An 18,993-nucleotide genomic window follows, 5' to 3' on the forward strand; every position below is an offset into this window, starting at 1 on the left:
AGTGAATTTGAAAACAATTCCAGGTTGCCACTTGGAATATCATGATCAGGGGCAAAATTCTCCCCTACCCGGCGGGGCGGTGGGTCCCGGCATAGCGGAGTGGCGCCAACCACTCCAGCGTCGGGCCTTCCCAAAGGTGAGGAATTCTCCACACCTTTAGCGGCTGGGCCCGCGCTGGAGTGGCTCCCGCTACGCCGACTGGCGCCAAAACCGGTGCCAACGGCCTTTGGCGCCGGCCGGCCGGCTTCGGGGCTGGCCGAAAGGCCTTCGCTGGTCGGCATGAGTCCGCGCATGTGCCGGGCATCAGCGGCCGCTGACGTCACCACCGGCGCATGCGCGGTGGAGAGGGTCTCTTCCACCTCCGCCATGGTGGAGGCCGTGGCGGTGGCGGAAGAAAAAGAGTGCCGCCACGGCACTGGCCCGCCTGCCGATCGGTGGGCCCCGATCGTGGGCCAGGCCACCGTGGATGCACCCCCCGGGGTCTGATCGCCCTGCGCCCCCCCAGGACCCTGGGAGCCCGCTCGCGTCGCCAATCCCGCCAGCACAGAGGTGGTTTAAACCACGTCGGCGGGATTGGCCTGTCAGTGGCGGGGGGCACGCCGATCGGCGGGACGTGATTCCTGCTCCCGCCAATTCCCGGGTGGTGGGGAATTCCGGCCATGGCAGGGGCGGGATTTACGCCGGCCCTGGGCGATTCCCCGACCCTGCGGGGGTTCGGAGAATTCCGCCCCAGATGTCAGTCAGTTTTTAAGACGCATTTTGCAATAAAGGCATCGTTTTCAACAGGAAGCTATTTGTCATGGATGACCAGTGACAACAAGGGACATTCAATTTTACAAAGTAGTAGGATTTTATAACAATCAAGTAGTCACAGAGGGAAGTTGCATAGACAGAAAAATACCTATAATGACACCCTAAGTTTGCTGTTATGTCAGTTTTCCAGATTTGGTTATAGAGAACCCACAGAATCAGAGAATGGTTACAGCACAGGGTGTGCCTGTGTTGGTTTTTCGCAAGAACCGGTCAGCTGGTCCCATTCCCCAGTCCTTTCCCCATAGCCCTGCATTTTCCTTTTTCCTCAGGTGCTTATCCAGTTCACATGTAGACCCTGAACAGAATCAATGAACTGAAAAAAGATCAAATAACCAATAGATGGAAACAAAATTGTCCTTCCTAGCACTTATAAAACTACACTGAATATTAAGGTGGGCAGGGATAATGTTGTCTTGAATATTTAATGATGTAAATATATTTCCCTTCAATTGTAAATATTTAATCGAAAGGTTGGAAAATTTTAGCATTAAATACAATTTTAAAATAGAGTTAATAGAGTTGTATAGAGTTTACCTCCCTTTATGAATGAGGTTGAAAAGTAGAGCTTGAATTAGAATTAGGTATGCCTAGGTTTTGTTTCCAAATTTGCCCAGTTCTGACCAATTTGTATGTCACGCTCCCCTTCCTCAAAGTAAGGTCAGTGCGTGTATTATTTTTTAAAAGTCAAAATCTAAGGATAATAGTCTTGCGGATCCAAGATGCAGACTCTAGATCCTCCTTGCCTTCAGTTCTGAACATTATTGCTGGACTCCTGCTAATGGGCTACTGATCATGTCATCTAAGTGATGCTGCGTGGCCCAAAATGATGGGGAGAAAATAGGAGGATTTCACAAGCCCACCCACAAAATAAGAAAATCTGCGAACTCGTGGAGCTGATTCGAGTTTGTCCACAATTAATACTTTCAATTGTTTTCTTCTAAATCTTTATCTTGCTGATTTTCTGTTGCTGGTACATTTACAGATTGAAAATCACCTGAACTGCTTAATTCTATTGCTAATGGAACTTAGCCATTAATTATTGATTGTAATTGAAAGCCAATGTTATCTGGAAAGAAGATGATTTCTGATTGTTTGAATGCATTTAAAATAAGAGCTCTTTGTTGGGACAGGATTTGAATGTGGTTAGGCAGGGCGGTTGGGTGCTTGAAGCGACCCTGGTTCTGTTGAGTTGTTTCCGCAAATTCAATGCAGGCAAATTCAATTGGTGGAGTTTGCATTTCACCCATTTGCCCGCCTGTCCTGCCTACATTTTGAGGCATATCTGGTGGAACTCCCAGAGTACAGATTGGGAATTCCTTGACTCAGCTATACTCTTGGGGGTGGAAAGCAGGATTCATTCTGGGCCACCCATGGGCCCCAGCAGGAAGCAATTGCATGATAGGCCTGCAAGCATGGGAGCAAAACTATGAAATTACAAGTGCACCTGAAATCTTCAGTCTGATCAACCTGTGGCTCTCCTCTCAAGTGAAGCAGCAGTAGTTAAATAAAGTTCTAACTGCTATTTTTTTTACATATTGTAATAATTCCAGCAGAGGCCTGGCTAAATGAAAGAAAGATTTATTCCTGAACAGAAATAAAGCTGCTGCTGTGGCATTCCAGTCTAGCATCCCAAACTGGGACCATGGGGAATGCCGGTCAGGGTCTGGGACACAGAATTTAAATTCTCACTTGCGAGTCCCTTTTGGGCAAGCCCCTGGCTGCTCAATACACCAGGTTGGCAATGCCAAAGTTCCAAGCTGGCATTTTGCCTGTACTGGGCATCAGGCCCGAGTGTGCCAGCCAGTATGTGGCAGGTTGTGGGGCGGAAACAAGGACCCCCCAACAGGTGAGTTGGGACATTATGGGGAGGTCTGGGGTCGCGTCGGAGGGGGAGGGGGAGGGGGGAGTCGATAACGACACCATTTAAAAATGGGTTCCCAATTCTTCCTGCACTTAGGAGATCTGCTCGTTGGAGCTCCTCAGTGCAGGAAATGACATTAAGTGCGGCCTGGTGCGGGGGGGGGGGGGGGGGGGGAGATGGGGGGTTTGGTGGATGGGGGGGGGGGGTTTGGTGGATGCGGGAGGGGGGGGGTTTGGTGGATGCGGGAGGGGGGGGGTTTGGTGGATGCGGGAGGGGGGGGGTTTGGTGGATGCGGGAGGGGGGGGGGTTTGGTGGATGCGGGAGGGGGGGGGGGTTTGGTGGATGCGGGAGGGGGGGGGTTGGTGGATGCGGGGGGGGGGGGGTTGGTGGATGCGGGGGGGGGGGGGTTTGGTGGATGCGGGAGGGGGGGGTTTGGTGGATGCGGGGGGGGGGGGGTTTTGGTGGATGCGGGGGGGGGGGGGTTTGTGGATGCGGGAGGGGGGGGGTTTGGTGGATGCGGGAGGGGGGGGGGTTGGGTGGATGCGGGAGGGGGTGGGTTTGGTGGATGCGGGAGGGGGGGTTGGGGATGCGGGAGGGGGGGTTTGGTGGATCGGGAGGCGGGTGGGGGGGGTTTGGTGGATGGCTGGGAGGGGGGGGGTTTGGTGGATGCGGGGGGGGGGGGGGGTTTGGTGGATGCGGGGGGGGGGGGGGTTTGGTGGATGCGGGAAGTGGGGGGGGTTGGTGGATGCGGGAGGGGGGGGTTTGGTGGATGCGGGGGGGGGGGTGTTTGGTGGATGCGGGAGGGGGGGGGGTTTGGTGGATGCGGGAGGGGGGGGGGTTTGGTGGATGCGGGAGGAGGGTGGTTTGGTGGATGCGGGAGGGGGGGGGGGTTTGGTGGATGCGGGAGGGGGGGGGGTTTTGGTGGATGCGGGAGGGGGGGGGTTTGGTGGATGCGGGAGGGGGGGGTTGTGGTGGATGCGGGAGGGGGGGGTTTGGTGGATGCGGGAGGGGGGGGTTTGGTGGATGCGGGAGGGGGGGGGTTTGGTGGATGCGGGAGGGGGGGGTTTGGTGGATGCGGGAGGGGGGGTTTGGTGGATGCGGGAGGGGGGGTTTGGTGGATGCGGGGAGGGGGGGGTTTGGTGGATGCGGGAGGGGGGGGGGGTTTGGTGGATGCGGGAGGGGGGGGGGGTTTGGGGATGCGGGAGGGGGGGGGGGGGGTTTGGTGGATGCGGGAGGGGGGGGGGGGGTCTGCGGCAGCGGCGGGTTGCCCCACCGGGCCCAAAATAGCAACATTAGATAGCGGGGTCATTCCTGCCGCTTTTACTCGCTAATCCCGCTCAGAATGGATTGATATTGTTTGGTTAGAACGTGCCCATAGTTACTCTGAAAGAGTTAGAAGGGGGAATAAATGCAATTCCATTCAGAGTAACTATTTGAAAGACCCAGACTGAACCCTGCAGGGAACACCCTCCACATCGCCAGCCCCCCAACTAAGCATCCCACCCCTCACGGTATTCCCACCCGCAAAATATTCTGCACCTCCACCCCGACGCAACAGGGCCTGGCCCACACCGGTTCTTCCACCTCCTGATTCAAATGAGCCCCCCACAACCTGACCCACCCCCAACTGGATCTGGCCCCATGGCCCCGCCTGCAACCCCACCTCCCCACAAATGTCCAACTCCTCCCCCATACCTGACTCATCCGCTCCTGCCCGATTCCCCCCTCCTCATGTCCATCTCCCCCCACGATGTTCAATTTCACCCCGAGTTCTGAATCCCATCCCGCCATGTCTGAAACTCCACCCTTCCCACTGCCCCACCCAAACGTCTAAAGCTCCCATCCTCCGATGTTCAGTCTCACCCGGCCTGAGTCAGAAAGGCCATGCGAAACTGGTGCTTTACAATTTAAGCACAGGCAAGTCAGTATGGAGTGACAATCTGCCGCCGATAGCCATTCCAAGGAGGTTACTGGCCAAGTGAAGACCCTGCGCCCTTATCTGTAGAAATGTACCACCAAACGAAGTGTGATGGAAGGAGTGGGGAGCGGAGTGTATCACACTGGCAACAGCTCAAACCTGGCTCTCAACTTGGGGGGAATATTATGGAAAATGTATTCCATATGTATTCTCCACCCCCGCCCCCCCCCCGGCCCACACCACTTGCAAGGTCAATAAAAACTATGCCTTCAGTATTTTAGAGTTAACAGGCTAAGGGTAGTGGTCAAAATGAGAGAAGAGTGGAACGTCTACCCTCAGGGACAGGAAGCCCCACCCTGGAGAGCTTCTGTCTGGCCAATCCGATTGGCCGAACGTTCCATCGTCTCAGCTCCGCCAGACGCAAGTAGTCCCCAGAAAGGAAGAATGTAGATACCAGACTTGAAGGTAAATATGGTATTTTTTTCTGAGAGGCTTTGGGGACCACAGCAAGATGGGGGAAGGTGGCAGTGGAACGGGTTTTAGAGGAGTGGGGGGAGGCACAATTGGGATTTTATCACCTTGGACGGGGCCCTGGTGGGAGTGAAATCTGCCTGGTCAGCTGCCTTCCCCAGCCATACCTATTATTGTGCTGGAGTTGGAATAAGTCCTTAGGTGACCATTATTAGGTGGGTTGCGACACCCACTTTATTTTATGTGCTCTCCCCCACTATTGAAATATATCAGCAATGGGGCTGTAAAATTGTCCTATTTTCCGAGTCTGGATATCAAAGAGGCCTCATCTTCCTTTGTTTAGACTGAACAACTTTCCTTCTGTTTGCCTTCTCTGTTGAAAGATAGGTGGGAGGATATGAAGGGAGCCAAACACTAGTAAGGGAGAAAAAAGTTCAAAACACTTACCCTGATTGAGCTGTTGTTGTCATCTATTAGTGTGTCTGCAATTTCCAGATGTCCTTCTTCCACTACCTTCTGTAATACCATCCCGAAAGTCCCAATTAATCTGGGAGGAACACAAGAATGGAACATCAGCGCCAACATTTCTTGAATTTGGAAATGGTGCCAAATGATAAAACCCACGATATACTGCACATAACCGTCATATCATTTTCGAAAAAGAAACCAATTTATGGTCAATTCTACTGTCAATGGTACTATTTAATAACAGTGTATAAGGAAAATGCATATTAGTGATCATTTCACGAAGGAATGCAATTGTGTATGTGGACTTGCACCAGCATCTAGAAACCATTGCCAAAGTTTGTCCAATGTAAAAATTGCGTTTCAAGCTGCAATACGTAACAATGCATCACAAAGCAACAAAATAATGTTTTGGGCAGGAAAATAACCATTGTCTATTTTAGTTAATCCTTTAAAACTTCTTTATGGTTTCTGTACTGTGATTTTGGATTGAATAGTCAGTATCCAGTTTTGTACACATTAAGCATCCCTTCTCTGAAATTCCAAAAACCGAGAAAATCCAAAACCTGCACTTTTTTTCTAGTTCCGATCTGATGACACGAGTCAGAAATCCCACAAGACTCTGGAAAGGTTCCCTGGTGATGCGTAGGTCCCAATGCGGCGCACATGTGCAGGTCCCGGGAACAGGCTGTTTCATCCCCTCCAAAATTATATTCTGAAATCCGATACACACTCGGCCCCAAGCATTTCGGATAATGGATGCTCAACTTGTAATAGGACTTCATCCAGCCCTTATTTAAATCCATGTGGAGTTACCAAACCATGTTGGTAATCTGTTCCACAATTTTATCAACTGCTGACTAAAACAAAATGGCTACATTTCCCATTACTTTATGACACACTGAACCTTGAACTGTATCTTTTGCTCCTTGTTAGCTCCCTCAATCCAAAATCTCTACGCCTGTCAAAATCTTAAAGCTTGCCACCTATTTTCCTCCCAATCCTCCATTGTTTTCTGACACTACAGTCTCAGGGGGGCAATACCAACATTTTAGCTGCTTTCTTCACTGATAGCAAACAAGGAACTGATGGTTTTAATGAACTAACTAGCAAAACCCCTGCTCAATTTATCCGATTTACACAATTCTGTAACATGTAATCCCCTTTTCTGTTCCTTCTACCTAACCTCATGGCCATTCTGTCCTGATCCTATTGTTTCGTGGAAGTTGATCCCCTCCACGAGCCATTATTCCGGGTTTGACATCATCTGAAAAATTGGGACTTCATGAATAATATCCCCCTTACAAGTCATTCATAAAAACAATAAAGAAAACTGCAGTCCCAATACTGACCCCTGTGGACCCCTACAGTATTCATCTTCCACTCCGTATACATTACCAGCCTGTGCTGTCGCAACCCAGCCTAATATTTGCTATTAATTCCGTGAATCGGGCATCACACCTGTGACCTCCTCAAAGAACAATAAATTGTCAGACATGAATTCATTCTGAAACCACGCCAAATCTCTGCAAACAGATGCTGTTATTCTCCATGATCTATTTTGCTTCACTACAAACAACTTAAACTCTTCAGGTCTGTCATTTGGCGATTCAACTCTTAAAACAAAGACTGAATATGTGCAATAAGTGAGCTGTAACAAAAATGGAGGCAGTGTTATTGTGGCCTAAAATCAAAATACGCCTTTATTGGCTGCTGTAAAATCCACTGCAATGTTTCCCTATTGAATGAGCTGTGAAAGCTTTCTAAGGCCTTTTTAATATGTCTTCCTCTGTAATGGTAACAATGTGATAACCAATCTCTTATATTCATCCGTCAACTCAAGTGTTTCTCATATTATAAAAAGTCACAAATATCATTTAGCAATTGTAATTTTCCCATTATCACATTCCAGCTTTCATCGTCACTGGTAAATGATCCCATATCCTTCTATTCCTATTAATAGTTACTGGTTGAGGCACCCTCAATTACGACGCGAGAGCGAGGTCGGTAATCAAAAGGCTTTAATCTACAGAGAACTGAACAGCATCCGAGAGAAGTGTGCTCACCACATGGAGCCTTATCCTATATACCGTTTCCTGGGGGTGTAGCCAGAGGCGGAGTCCCCCAGGGTTCCAAGCCTCTTAAAGGGGCAAGGTATTAAATGTCAGGTACCGTTTACGGCAGTTATTAATACCGTTCATCACACTGGTATAGTTGTACAATGGGTTCTTATTGTTCTTGATATTTTCTGCTATAAAGCAACCTTCCATTTAGCATTCCTAATGTATTCTCAAAAAATGGCTGGCTAAATGAAAATCACTTGCCCCATAAGAAAGCATGTAATAAGTGTGGGTTACATTCCTGGCCTGTTTGCATTAAAGACCCATCAGCTGCCTTGAACACAATTGGCCCAAAAATCATCTTACTAGCTGACTCTTTTACTGACCTCCTGCTTGCCACTTTCTACACGTCTCCCGACCCTCTTGCTCGCGTCTCCCTCTACCAACTCTCCTGCTCGCCGCTTCACTCTCTCGCTCTCCCCTTGTGCTCCTGCTGGCCTTTTCCCTCCCCCAGTTCTCCTGCTTGCTCTTGGGAGGTCAGGGGAGGTAAGCAGCAAGTGAGGGGTTCAGAGGAGGGAAGGGTGAATGGGAGAGTCAGGGGAGGGAAGCAGAAAATGGGTTGGGAGAGGGAAGAGATGAGTGGGAGGGAGCAAAGGGGTCAATGAAAGTGACAAGCGAAGTGGTTACTAATTTTTTTTTAAAAGATTGAACATGCGCAATAAGTGAGCTATAACAAAATATAACAAAAATGGAGGCAGTGTTACTGCGGCTAAAATCAAAATACACCTTTTAAACACAGAATACCAGTATTTCCCTTATGATCATTTCATGAAGCTGATGAATCTCTTGTTCTTTCTCTGCATGCTAGTATATTTCTGCCTAAGATGTTCCTTCCCAATATATTTAGAAGTTTTCTACGTTGTTTATTTTCCCCTCATGCATTCCTTGACTTTTCTTTCCGACATTGCTCTCGACTCGCTTCTGGAACAAATTGCCTCTGAATTATAAAGTAGATTTGCTTAAAATATTCCATTTTCCTTTCCTTTATATAATTCTGCCCATTTTGATATTGTATTTCATCTCTTCAGCATTTGTTCTCTTCAAATCCAATTTCTTAGAATCAGACAGGACAGGAATATATATCCAGTCTGCTACGATTCTTGTTTCTCTCAACTATTCATAAAAAAAGATTCTCAAGTATTTTCAATAAATGCTGTTGTGTATGTGGAGTATCTCCTTTGTAAGTCCCAACCTAAGTCAGGAAGACTAAAATCTTTATTTTGATCTTCAACAATTGAAAAAATAACCAACTTAAAAAGAAAACTTCATTCCCTTTAGGTTTGATTTGTTGCATTTATTTATTTCTGCCAGTCCTAACACATGGACAAATGAAGGGTACCAGGTGTAGTCCCACCGTAGCCACATGATTGATAAAGTATATAAAATATTTCTACATCTCATTAAGTAAAGATTTTTCTTTCATTTAGTTTAGAAAATGTTTTTCAGCTAAATGCCTTGTAGCTTTGTCTCTGGCCTAGCGGCAGTTGTGTTAGGATATAATCTAATTAGCTTCAGCTTGTCAACAAATGTGCAATGAAATCCAAGCAACCTTTTCATCTTGTCAAGCTGTGAAATAAAAATATTTCCCTGAACTATCTTAATTCTTTACTTTAGGTTCACATAAATAGTGCAACAATGAAAATGCCTTGCTCAACATATTTTATTTCTTCAATCACTATCTCGAGCGTCAGTGGCTATACTTGGCTTTCTTTGTTGTTTTGTTCACTTTATAAGTATGATTTATTTCATCGAGTATTTTTAACTTTTCATTTGATTTTTGAAACAAATGCACAAATTGGGCTGAATTTTGTTACTCACCTCTCACACGGTGGGACCCAGAAGGTAAGTGTGCGGGGGCCGTCCTGGAGGGGGGTGGGGGGGATCCGACCCCGGGTGGGACCCCACGGTGGCCCGGCCCGGTCCAAATCACTGAAGGATCTCTGCATCCTCCTCACAGCTCACCCTCCCACACAACTTAGTGTCATCTGCAAATTTGGAGATGTGATATTTTGTTCCCTCATCTAAATCATTAATATATATTGTGAATAACTGGGGTCCTAGCAGCGATCCCTGCGGTACTCCACTACTCACTGCCTGCCAATTTGAAAAAGACCCGTTAATTCCTACTCTTTGTATTCTATCTGCCAAACAGTTTTCTATCCAACTCAATATACTGCCCCCCAATCCCATGGCAGAGATTCTCCGCGACCCGGGAAGTGGCGGCGGCGGGAATCACGGCACTCCGATCGGTGAGGCCCCTGCCGGCGATTCTCCGGCCCGCGATGGGCCGAAGTCCCGCCGCTGGGAGGCCTGGGGGCGGCGCGGAGCGATCGGACCCCAGGGGGTGCCCCCACGGTGGCCTGGCCCCCGCGATCGGGGCCCCCAGCTCAGACTCCGGGCCAGTGCCCTGGGTGCACTCTTTCTCCTCCGCGGCCGCCACGGTCTCCGCCATGGCGGAAGCGGAAGAGAAACCCACATCGCGCATGCGCCGGTGGTGACATCACCGCCAGCGCATGCGCCGACTGGCGAAAGCCTTCGGCCAGCCCAACTGCTGCTGGCGCCGGTTTTTTGCGCCAGTCTTCTGTGCCAACCGCTCCGGCGCGGGGCTAGTCCCCAAAGGTGCGGAGAATTCCCCACCTTTGGGGAGGCCCGACCCCAGAGTGGTTGGCGCCACTCCCCTACGCCAGGACCCCCCGTCACGCCGGGTAGGGGAGAATCCCGCTCCCTATACAGTGGCTCCCCTTCATCAATTCTCCAAGTTACAAACTCAAACAATTCCAGTAGATTTATCAAGCATGGTTTCCCCTTCATAAATCCTCTGTCCAATCCAGCCACTGTTTTCCAGGTGCTCTCCTATACTCCTTCAGTATTCTGGGGCGTAGATTATCAGGACCTGAAAATGTATCACCCTTCAATTCCATCAATTTCCCCAACACAATTTCTCTATCGATATTGATCACCTTTAGTTCCTCCCTCTCACTAAACCCTGCATTCCCCAACATTTCTAGTTACCTCCCTTTGATGTCAGGGGGCCCCTGAGGAGAGGGTGCCCCTATTGTAGCTGTCCCTGGGGGGGGGGGGGGGGGGGGGGGGGGGGGGGGGGGAGGGCCCACTCCCTATTACAGGGGTCCCTAAAGGCGCTCTCCCTATTTTAAATAGCTCTAGGGGAGTCTCCCCATTCAGGTGTCCCTTGGGGGGTCTCACCCTTTTGCATGTGACCCTGGGAGGGAGCACAGGGCCTCCCTGTTGCAAGTGTCCCTGATGGGTTCTCTCTATTACAGGGGTCACTGGGGTAGTCTCCCTATTACAGGAGTCCCATCATCCCTGTACTCAGACGAAGGGGATGGCACCCTGGTAATCCGGGGGTGGGGGGCTGTTTTGTGGTGTGTGTGGGGGGGGGGGGGGGGGGGGGAGAGGGGGAAGGGGGGATTGCAAGACTTCGCTAATGGCGGTCCGAAAACAGGATTCCCTTGGGAATCCCTAATATTCCTCACCCTGCACAAATTTGCACAGCAATAAATATGGAATTGCATTCCAGGGAAATCATAAATCGTTTGCAATTCTCGTCCGGTGGAAGAAGAAAGGGCGGGATTCTCTGTCCCCTAAGGCCGATTTCTGAATCAGCAATCGGGCAGAGAATCCCTTTTGACACCGAAATCAGGGGTGGCGCCTGTTTGTCACAGGTTTCGTATGTTCCGCTCTCTCTGAAATGACATCATCGTGGCAAGCGCTGTTGGGACGGCCTCAGTATATCACCTGAAGATCACGACAGCACGGTTCATTTGTGGTCCCAACAGTCAGGAAACCCGGGGGGGGTATTCTCCCCTACCCGGTGGGGTGGGGGGTCCCGGCGTACCGGAGTGGCGCCAACCACTCTGGTGTCGGGCCTCCCCACAGGTGCGGAATTCTCCGCACCTTTAGGGGCTAGGCCTGCGCCGGAGGGGTTGGCACCCCGCCAACCGGCGCAAGCAGCCTTTGGCTCCCCGCCGGCTGCCACGAACGGCCTTTCCGCCCCACCAGCCGAGGCGAATGGCTGGCCGAAAGGCCTTTGCCAGCCGGCGTGAGGCCGCGCATGCGCCGGAGCGTCAGCGGCCACTGACGTCATCCCGGCGCATGTGCAGTAGGGGGGTCCATGGTGGCGGCGGAAGAAAAAGAGTGCCCCCACGGCTCTGCCCCCCCCCCCCCGATCGGTGGGCCCCAATCACGGGCCAGACCACCGTGAGGGCACCCCCCAGGATCTGATCGCCCGCGCTCCCCCCAGGACCCTGGGACCCGCTCGCGCCATCTGCTCCCGCCGGCACCAGAGGTGCTCCAATTCCCGCCGGCAGGGGAGGCCTGTCAGCGGTGGGACTTTGGCCCATCGCAGGCCGGAGAATCGCCGCAGGGGGCCCGCCGACCGGCGCGGCGGGATTCCCGCCCCTGTCGATTCTCGGGTGGCGGAGAATTCCAGCCACGGCGGGGGGCGGGTTCTACGCAGGCCCCCGGGTGATTCTCCGACCCTGCAGGGGTGTCGGAGAATACCGCCCCCGGTGTGGCGGCTGTTGACTGTGTCCAGCGCCACCACACTCGGGCGGGAGCCGAGCTGCTGGCCGGGGGGGGGGGGGGGGGGGGGGGGGGGGGGGGCTTCCGCGAGGGATGGAAGGACTGGTGGTGGTGGCCAGGGGGCGACGAGTGATGACCCAGGGGACACCATCTTGTAGGTCAAGACTGGTGCCATGTTTTACGGCACGGATGCCGCTGGTCATTGCTGTGCGCATGTGCAGCCATGGACCTGGCCATTCTCCGACATTTATTTTGTGGAGGCCCGGAGTTTTACGTGGCGCGCCTGCTAGCCCTTCACTGGTCGCAGCATCGGTGAGGGCTCGCTGCTGATTTTTTCCATGTAAAATCCCACAGATCCTCCGCACTAAGCCTCAGAATCAGAGAATCTGGCCTAAAATTCATATATGGAGAGTTCACCCCTGAATCTTTCAAAATTTGAACAAGGTATGTTCTACCCCCTTTCGAAGTGTTATAATTAGCTGAATTTGAGCTGTTTTTGTAATTATAAAACAATTTTTAAAAAAAGGTTAGCAAAATAAAGACTGATTGAAAAAATAACCTGTGAGTATTTCAACTAAACAAAACAACTGTTTAACAATACCGTGGGCAGCATGGTAGCATTGCGGATAGCACAATCGCTTCACAGCTCCAGGGTCCCAGGTTCGATTCCTGCTTGGGTCACTGTCTGTGTGGAGTCTGCACATCCTCCCTGTGTGTGCGTGGGTTTCCTCCGGGTGCTCAGGTTTCCTCCCACAGTCCAAAGATGTGCAGGTTAGGTGGATTGGCCATGAGAAATTGCCCTTAGAGTCCAAAATTGCCCTTAGTGTTGGGTGGGGTTACTGGGTTATGGGGATAGGGTGGAGTTGTTGACCTCGGGTAGGGTGCTCTTTCCAAGGGCTGGTGCAGACTCGATGGGCTGAATAGCCTCCTTCTGCACTGTAAATTCTACGATTCTATGATAATTCTATGATTATATTCATTCATGGCATCCAGAGAGTGTGTGTGCTGTTCCAAAATCATATTTGTTGAGCCCATCAAAAGTAAGGGATTCCAAATTGGGAAGTTGTGTATCCAATGCTAACTTGACCTATTGTTACAACAAATGATCTTCATTGACAGTGTTCCCTATTTTTCTCTGATCTCTGGCCTGAATAGTTTCCCAGCTTGGAAGCTGAGTGCTGGTTTAGTAAGGTCTCTTCCTGTTGATTCCCTTATTTCCTATTTCTTTAATTTTGTCGTTATCATTTTTGGTCTGTTAAGCCGAGCAGAGGAATGAGGAGCTCAAAAGTTGCAACTGTGTTATGAAGTTTTAGCTTTTGAACTGAAGAACTTAGACTTTCTGGCACCCAAGGGATTGGAGGGCTTCGGTTCGATTTGTTGGCTGGTAGCCAAAGGATATTCTTCCTGGCAACAGACTGTAATTGGGTCCTGCCAGGTGGCGTGTTTTCAGGGAACCCAAGAAAAAGCTCTTGGATGCTGAGAGGAGAGGTTGTGTGTTGATCTCTCTCTCTCCCATGTTTCCTGCCTGCTGGCTCTGAGTCTGTAGAGAAGTCTCAAGACCCCGATGAAGATACAGTGAAAACCATTACAGACTGCAAGCAAAGACATCCAACTGGAGGCCGAGACTAAAAAAATCTAACTTGAAACCGTCCATCTGAAACAGAGACTTTTATCCTTTAACATTGTTTTTTTTACACCCCTCTTTCCCCTCTGTGTTTGTCTGTCTAGTGTGTGTGTAGAGGGTGGGGCAAGTTAAAGTGAGGAGCTTAGAAATTAGATCATAGTTAATCAGTTGTACTTGTTGCCTATTTAATTACAGTTACTGCTATTAATATAACTTAATTGTGTTTTAATTTACAAACGTGGTGACTGTAGTTATTGGAGAGAAAAGAATATCTATGTGGTTAAAGAAAAAATTTATACTCAAATATTCGGCATGTAGTAATAATCACACCAGCTATTAGATTCTATTTTGTTTTTACAACTTGTTTTTAATTAACAACCTTTATTTTTAATAGACATTTTATTGATGTATTTTCGGTATAGTAACAACAAAATAAACATTATACATGAAACCATAAATATAGTACCAAAGCCATTTACCTCTCGTACAGGTCCCACCCTTATTGACCCCCTACTCTAATCTAAACTACTCCCCTCCCCCGTCTGCTGACGATTAATTTTCCGCAAAGAAATCGACGAACGGTTTGACACCTCCGGGCGAACCCTAACAGTGACCCTCTCAATGTGAACTTGATTTTCTCCAAACAGAGAAAGCTAGCCATGTCCAACAGCCAGGTCTCCACCTTCGGGGGCTTTGGGTCCCTCCAAGCTAATAATATCCATGTCCGGGCTACCAGGGAAGCAAAGGCCAGAACATCTGCCTCTTTCTCCTCCTAGATTCCCGGGTCTTCTGACACCCTAAAATTCGCCACCTCTGGACTAAGCTTTGGACATGCCCAGAACATGTGGATATGGTTCGCCGGTCCTCCCGCACGTTTTGCACACCTGTCTTCCACCCCAAAGAATCTGCTCATCTGGGCCACTGTCATGTGAGCCCGGTGAACGACCTTAAATTGTATTAGGCTGTGCCTGGCACATGTTGCAGACGCGTTGACTCTACACACCACGTCAGCCCATAGACCATCCTCCATCTCACCTCCCAGCTCCTCCTCCCACTTGCGCTTCAGCTCCTCAGTCTGAGTCTCCTCTGACCCCATAAGTTCCTTGTAAATGTCAGAGAAGATCCCTTCTCCTACCCCCCCCTCTGGAAACTACCCTGTCCTGAATCTCCCTTAGCGGTAGGAGCAGGAAGGTTTGCACCTGCTTACGTAGGAAGTCCCGCACCTGCAGATACCTGAATTTATTTCCTCACGCCAACCCAACCTTCTCCTCCAGCACCCTCAAACTCGGAAAGCTCCCCTCTATGAACATATCCCCCATCCTCTCAATCCCTGCTCTCCGCCATATCTGGAACCCCCCCCCATCCATCCTTCCCAGGGAAAACCGGTGATTATTACAGATTGGGGACCAGGACTGATGCTCCAAACTGCTCCCACATGCCGCCTCCACTGGCCCCAAAACTCTCAGGGCCGCTACCACCACTGGACTGGTGGAGTACTGTGCTGGCAGGAACGGCAGAGGCGCAGTTACCACGCCCCCAAAACTGATGCCCTTGCATGAAGCCGCCTCCATACACACCCATGCTGACCCCTCCCCCACCCATCCACTTCCTGATAATGGCTATATTAGCCGCCCAGTAATAGTTACTAAAATTTGGCAGTGCCAGCCCGCCCTCTCCCTGACTCCGCTCATGCATTAGCTTCCTTACTCGCGGGTCTTGCCCGCCCAGACGATGCCCAGTGATCACTCTGTTGACCCGTTTAAAAAGGACCACGGAATAAAAATGGTGAGACACTGAAATACAAATAGGAATCTCGGGAGGACCGTCATCTTCACGGTTTGCACCCTCCCAGCAGAGACAACGGAAGGGTGTCCCATCTCCGAAAATCATCCTTCATTTGGTCCACCAGCCGGGCCAGATTCAATTTATGCAAGACGGTTCCCATTCCCGCGCCACTTGGATGCCTAGGCACCTAAAGCTTCCCTCTACTAACCTAACCGGCAGCTCTCCCAGTCGCCTCTCCTGTCCCCTCGCCTGGAACACAATATCTCACTTTTCCCATATTAAGCTTATACCCCGAAAACCGGCCAAATTCCCCTAGAGCCCTCATGATTTCTTCCATCCCCTCTATTGGGTCCAAACGTACAGAATCAGGTCATCCACATAGAGCGAAAACCCTGTGCTCCAAATCCCCCTGGACCAGTCCTCTCCAGCCCTCAAGGCTCTCAGAGCAATTGCCAGCAGCTCTATAGCCAGCGCAAACAACAGTGGGGAGAGGGGCATCCCTGTCTCGTCCCCCAGTGCAGTCTAAAATACTCAGAGTAGGTTCATCCGTACACTTGCCACAAAGAGCCTGATACAGCAACCTGACCCAGTCGATAAAGCACCGCCGAATCCGAACCGTCCACAGTACCTCCACAGATAGTCCCATTCTACCCTATCAAAAGCCTTTTCTGCATCCATTGCAATCACTAACTCACCCTCCCTACCTTCCGGGGGCATCCTGATCACATTTAACGCCTTCTTACATTGACCACCAACTGCCTGCGCTTAACAAACCCCGTCTGGTCCTCCCCAATATCGTGTGGAACATAATCCTCAATCCTGGAAGACATGATTTTGGCCAGCAACTTGGCATCCACATTCAGCAGGGAGATCGGCCTGTAGGACCCATACAGCTCCGGGTTCTTGTCCCGCTTAAGAATCAGTAAAATTATTGCCTCTGACATCGTCGGGGGCAGCATCCCTTGTTCCCTTGCCTCATTGAACATCCTCAACAACACTGGCCCCAATATCCAGAGAACCTTTTATAGAATTCCACTGGTACCCGTACGACCTGACTGCATGGCTTTCAGACCCTCCACTATCTCTTCCAACCCGATCGGAGCCCCCAGCCCTTCTACCCGCTCTCCGTCCACCTTTGGGAAATTCAGCCCTCCCAAGAAGTGCCTCATCCCCTCCGACCTGTACAGCCTGCTGTAGAACTCCCTAAACGCCCTTATTTCACCCCGACTGAATCACCAACCAGGTTTCCCATCTCCATCCTTTACTTTCCCTATCTCCCTAGCTGCCTCCCTCTTCCTAAGCTGTTGTGCAAGCCATTCTGCTGGCCTTCTCTCCATGTTCATAATCGCCCCCCCTCACCTTTCTCAGCTGCTCCACCGCCCTCCCTGAGGTCAGCAAGCTAAACTCCGCCTGTAACCTCCGACGTTCCCTTAAAGCCCTGCCTCTGGGGTCTCCTCCGATCAAGCTGTAGAATGGCCTTACAGTTGGTCCGTCTGTGCCCCTGTCCACCTATTCCCTGCGGGCCTGGATCGAGATCAAACTCCCCCCTGACCACCGCCTTCAGTGCTTCCCACAACACCGCATGCTGAAATTTCCCCCGTATCATTGGCCTGCAGGTAGCTCTGAATACATTTCCTCAGCCGCTTGCACACCCCTTCATCCGCCAAAAGTCCCACATCCAACCTCCAGTGCGGGCGCTGGTTACTGTCTTTGCCTAACTTACAGGTCAACCTAGTGAGGAGCATAGTCTGAGATTGTAATCGCCGAATACCCTGTGTCCACCACCCCAGCCAGCAAGGCCCTGCTCAAAATAAAGAAATCAATCCGGGAATACACTTTATGCACGTGTGAGTAGAAGGAGAATTCCTTCACCTTGGCTGCCCAAATCTCCATGGATCCACTCCCCCCCATCAGCTCCATGAACCTTCTTAGTTCCTTTGCCATTGTTGCACCCTGCCCATTTCGAGCTTGACCGGTCCAAGCCATGGTCAATAAATATATTGAAGTCCCCTCCCATGACCAACCTGTGTGAGTCCAGGTCCGGGATCTTCCCCAGCATCCTCTTTATAAACTCCACATCATCCAATTTGGCGCATATACATTTACTAATACCACCCTGCTCCCCCTCCAGTTTCCCACTGACCATAATGTACCGACCTCCCACATCCGAGACTATTCTACCCGACTCAAACACCATCTGCTTATTGATTAGAATCGCGACCCCTCTAGTCTTTGAATCTAATCCCGAGTGAAAGATCTGACTGACCCAGCTTTTCCTCAGTCTAACCTGGTCCATTACTCTAAGGTGTGTCTCCAGCAACATTACCACGTCCGCCTTCAATCCCCTAAAATGCGCGAACACACGTGCCCTTTTGACCGGCCTATTTAACCCTCGAACATTCCAGGTGATCAACCTAGTTGGGGGCTCATTGCACCCCCCCCTCCACCTCCAGCCCATGCTCTGCGCCTCCACCAGTCCATCCCAGGCAACCCCCACCCCCAACCGCCTCTCTGACCCTCAGCTCAAGTCCCTCCCTCGTCAGCAAGAACATCCGCCCCCCTTCCCCCGCCAGTAAAACACCCTGTAACCCAACCCCTTTACTAAACCAAACATATGCACCCCCCCCCCCCCCCCCCCCCCCCCCACTGCGCTTCTGTGAGCTAGCTCACCCAGCTAGCTTGGTGGCCCCCAACCCCGGCGCCAGATAGTCTCCCACCTATTGTTCCCTCCCCTCCCTTCCCCCCCACTGATACAAACAAACTCCAGCATCAAACAATCCCCACACAATTGCCCAACAGAAAAAACACCAAGATCAAAAACAAGCAACCCTCCATCTCCAACAGTACAAATGAAAACCTTAACTATTAACATCCTTTTTAATGGATTTTGCTTACTGTAAATGTATACAAATGTATGTTTAATGAACTGGGCATTGCAATTTAGAATTAACATGCTTCCCTGCTGCTGGTAGACATGAGAATTTCTCCTCTCATTTAGAAACAGAATATAAAATAGAAATGTTGTATATTTCAGTTGTTATGTTGCAAGGAAATAGCCTGTTGTTCAAGGGATATGTATGTCAGACATTTACAGGAGTGTTGAGAGCAGACCTGGCAATGTTTGTTCTTGTATCTACATCCTGATTAAAGGCTGTGACAAACATCAATCACGTAGCATGTCATGGAAATGCAGTGGCCATGTTAACTCTTATTCCCCAGTAAAAACCCAGGCAGGTTCGGGATGGTGGATGTTTTGGGGATGCAGGTGCAGTTAAAACGTAAAGGGGAACTTACCCTCTCTGTTCTTAACCCCACTTTGGCCACTGTAATTTAAGATGTTGAGTTTGACAAAGAGTCATCGGACTCGAAACGTTAGCTCTTATCTCGCCCTTAC

General features: G+C 50.4%; 1 protein-coding gene across 13 annotated transcripts in view; it reads right to left on the reverse strand.

The window, feature by feature from the left end:
• The window catches only part of otofa (otoferlin a), a 500,940-nt gene that overhangs the window by 317,049 nt on the left and 164,898 nt on the right, over window positions 1-18,993 (reverse strand). For all 13 annotated transcript variants that reach the window (XM_038800135.1, XM_038800124.1, XM_038800129.1 and 10 more), the window contains exon 4: window positions 5,511-5,610. In XM_038800135.1, the coding sequence (XP_038656063.1) occupies window positions 5,511-5,610 (100 nt within the window). The remainder of the gene's footprint in view (window positions 1-5,510; window positions 5,611-18,993) is intronic.

The sequence above is a fragment of the Scyliorhinus canicula genome, chromosome 6 (genome assembly GCF_902713615.1).
Source record: "Scyliorhinus canicula chromosome 6, sScyCan1.1, whole genome shotgun sequence".
Taxonomy (NCBI): domain Eukaryota; kingdom Metazoa; phylum Chordata; class Chondrichthyes; order Carcharhiniformes; family Scyliorhinidae; genus Scyliorhinus; species Scyliorhinus canicula.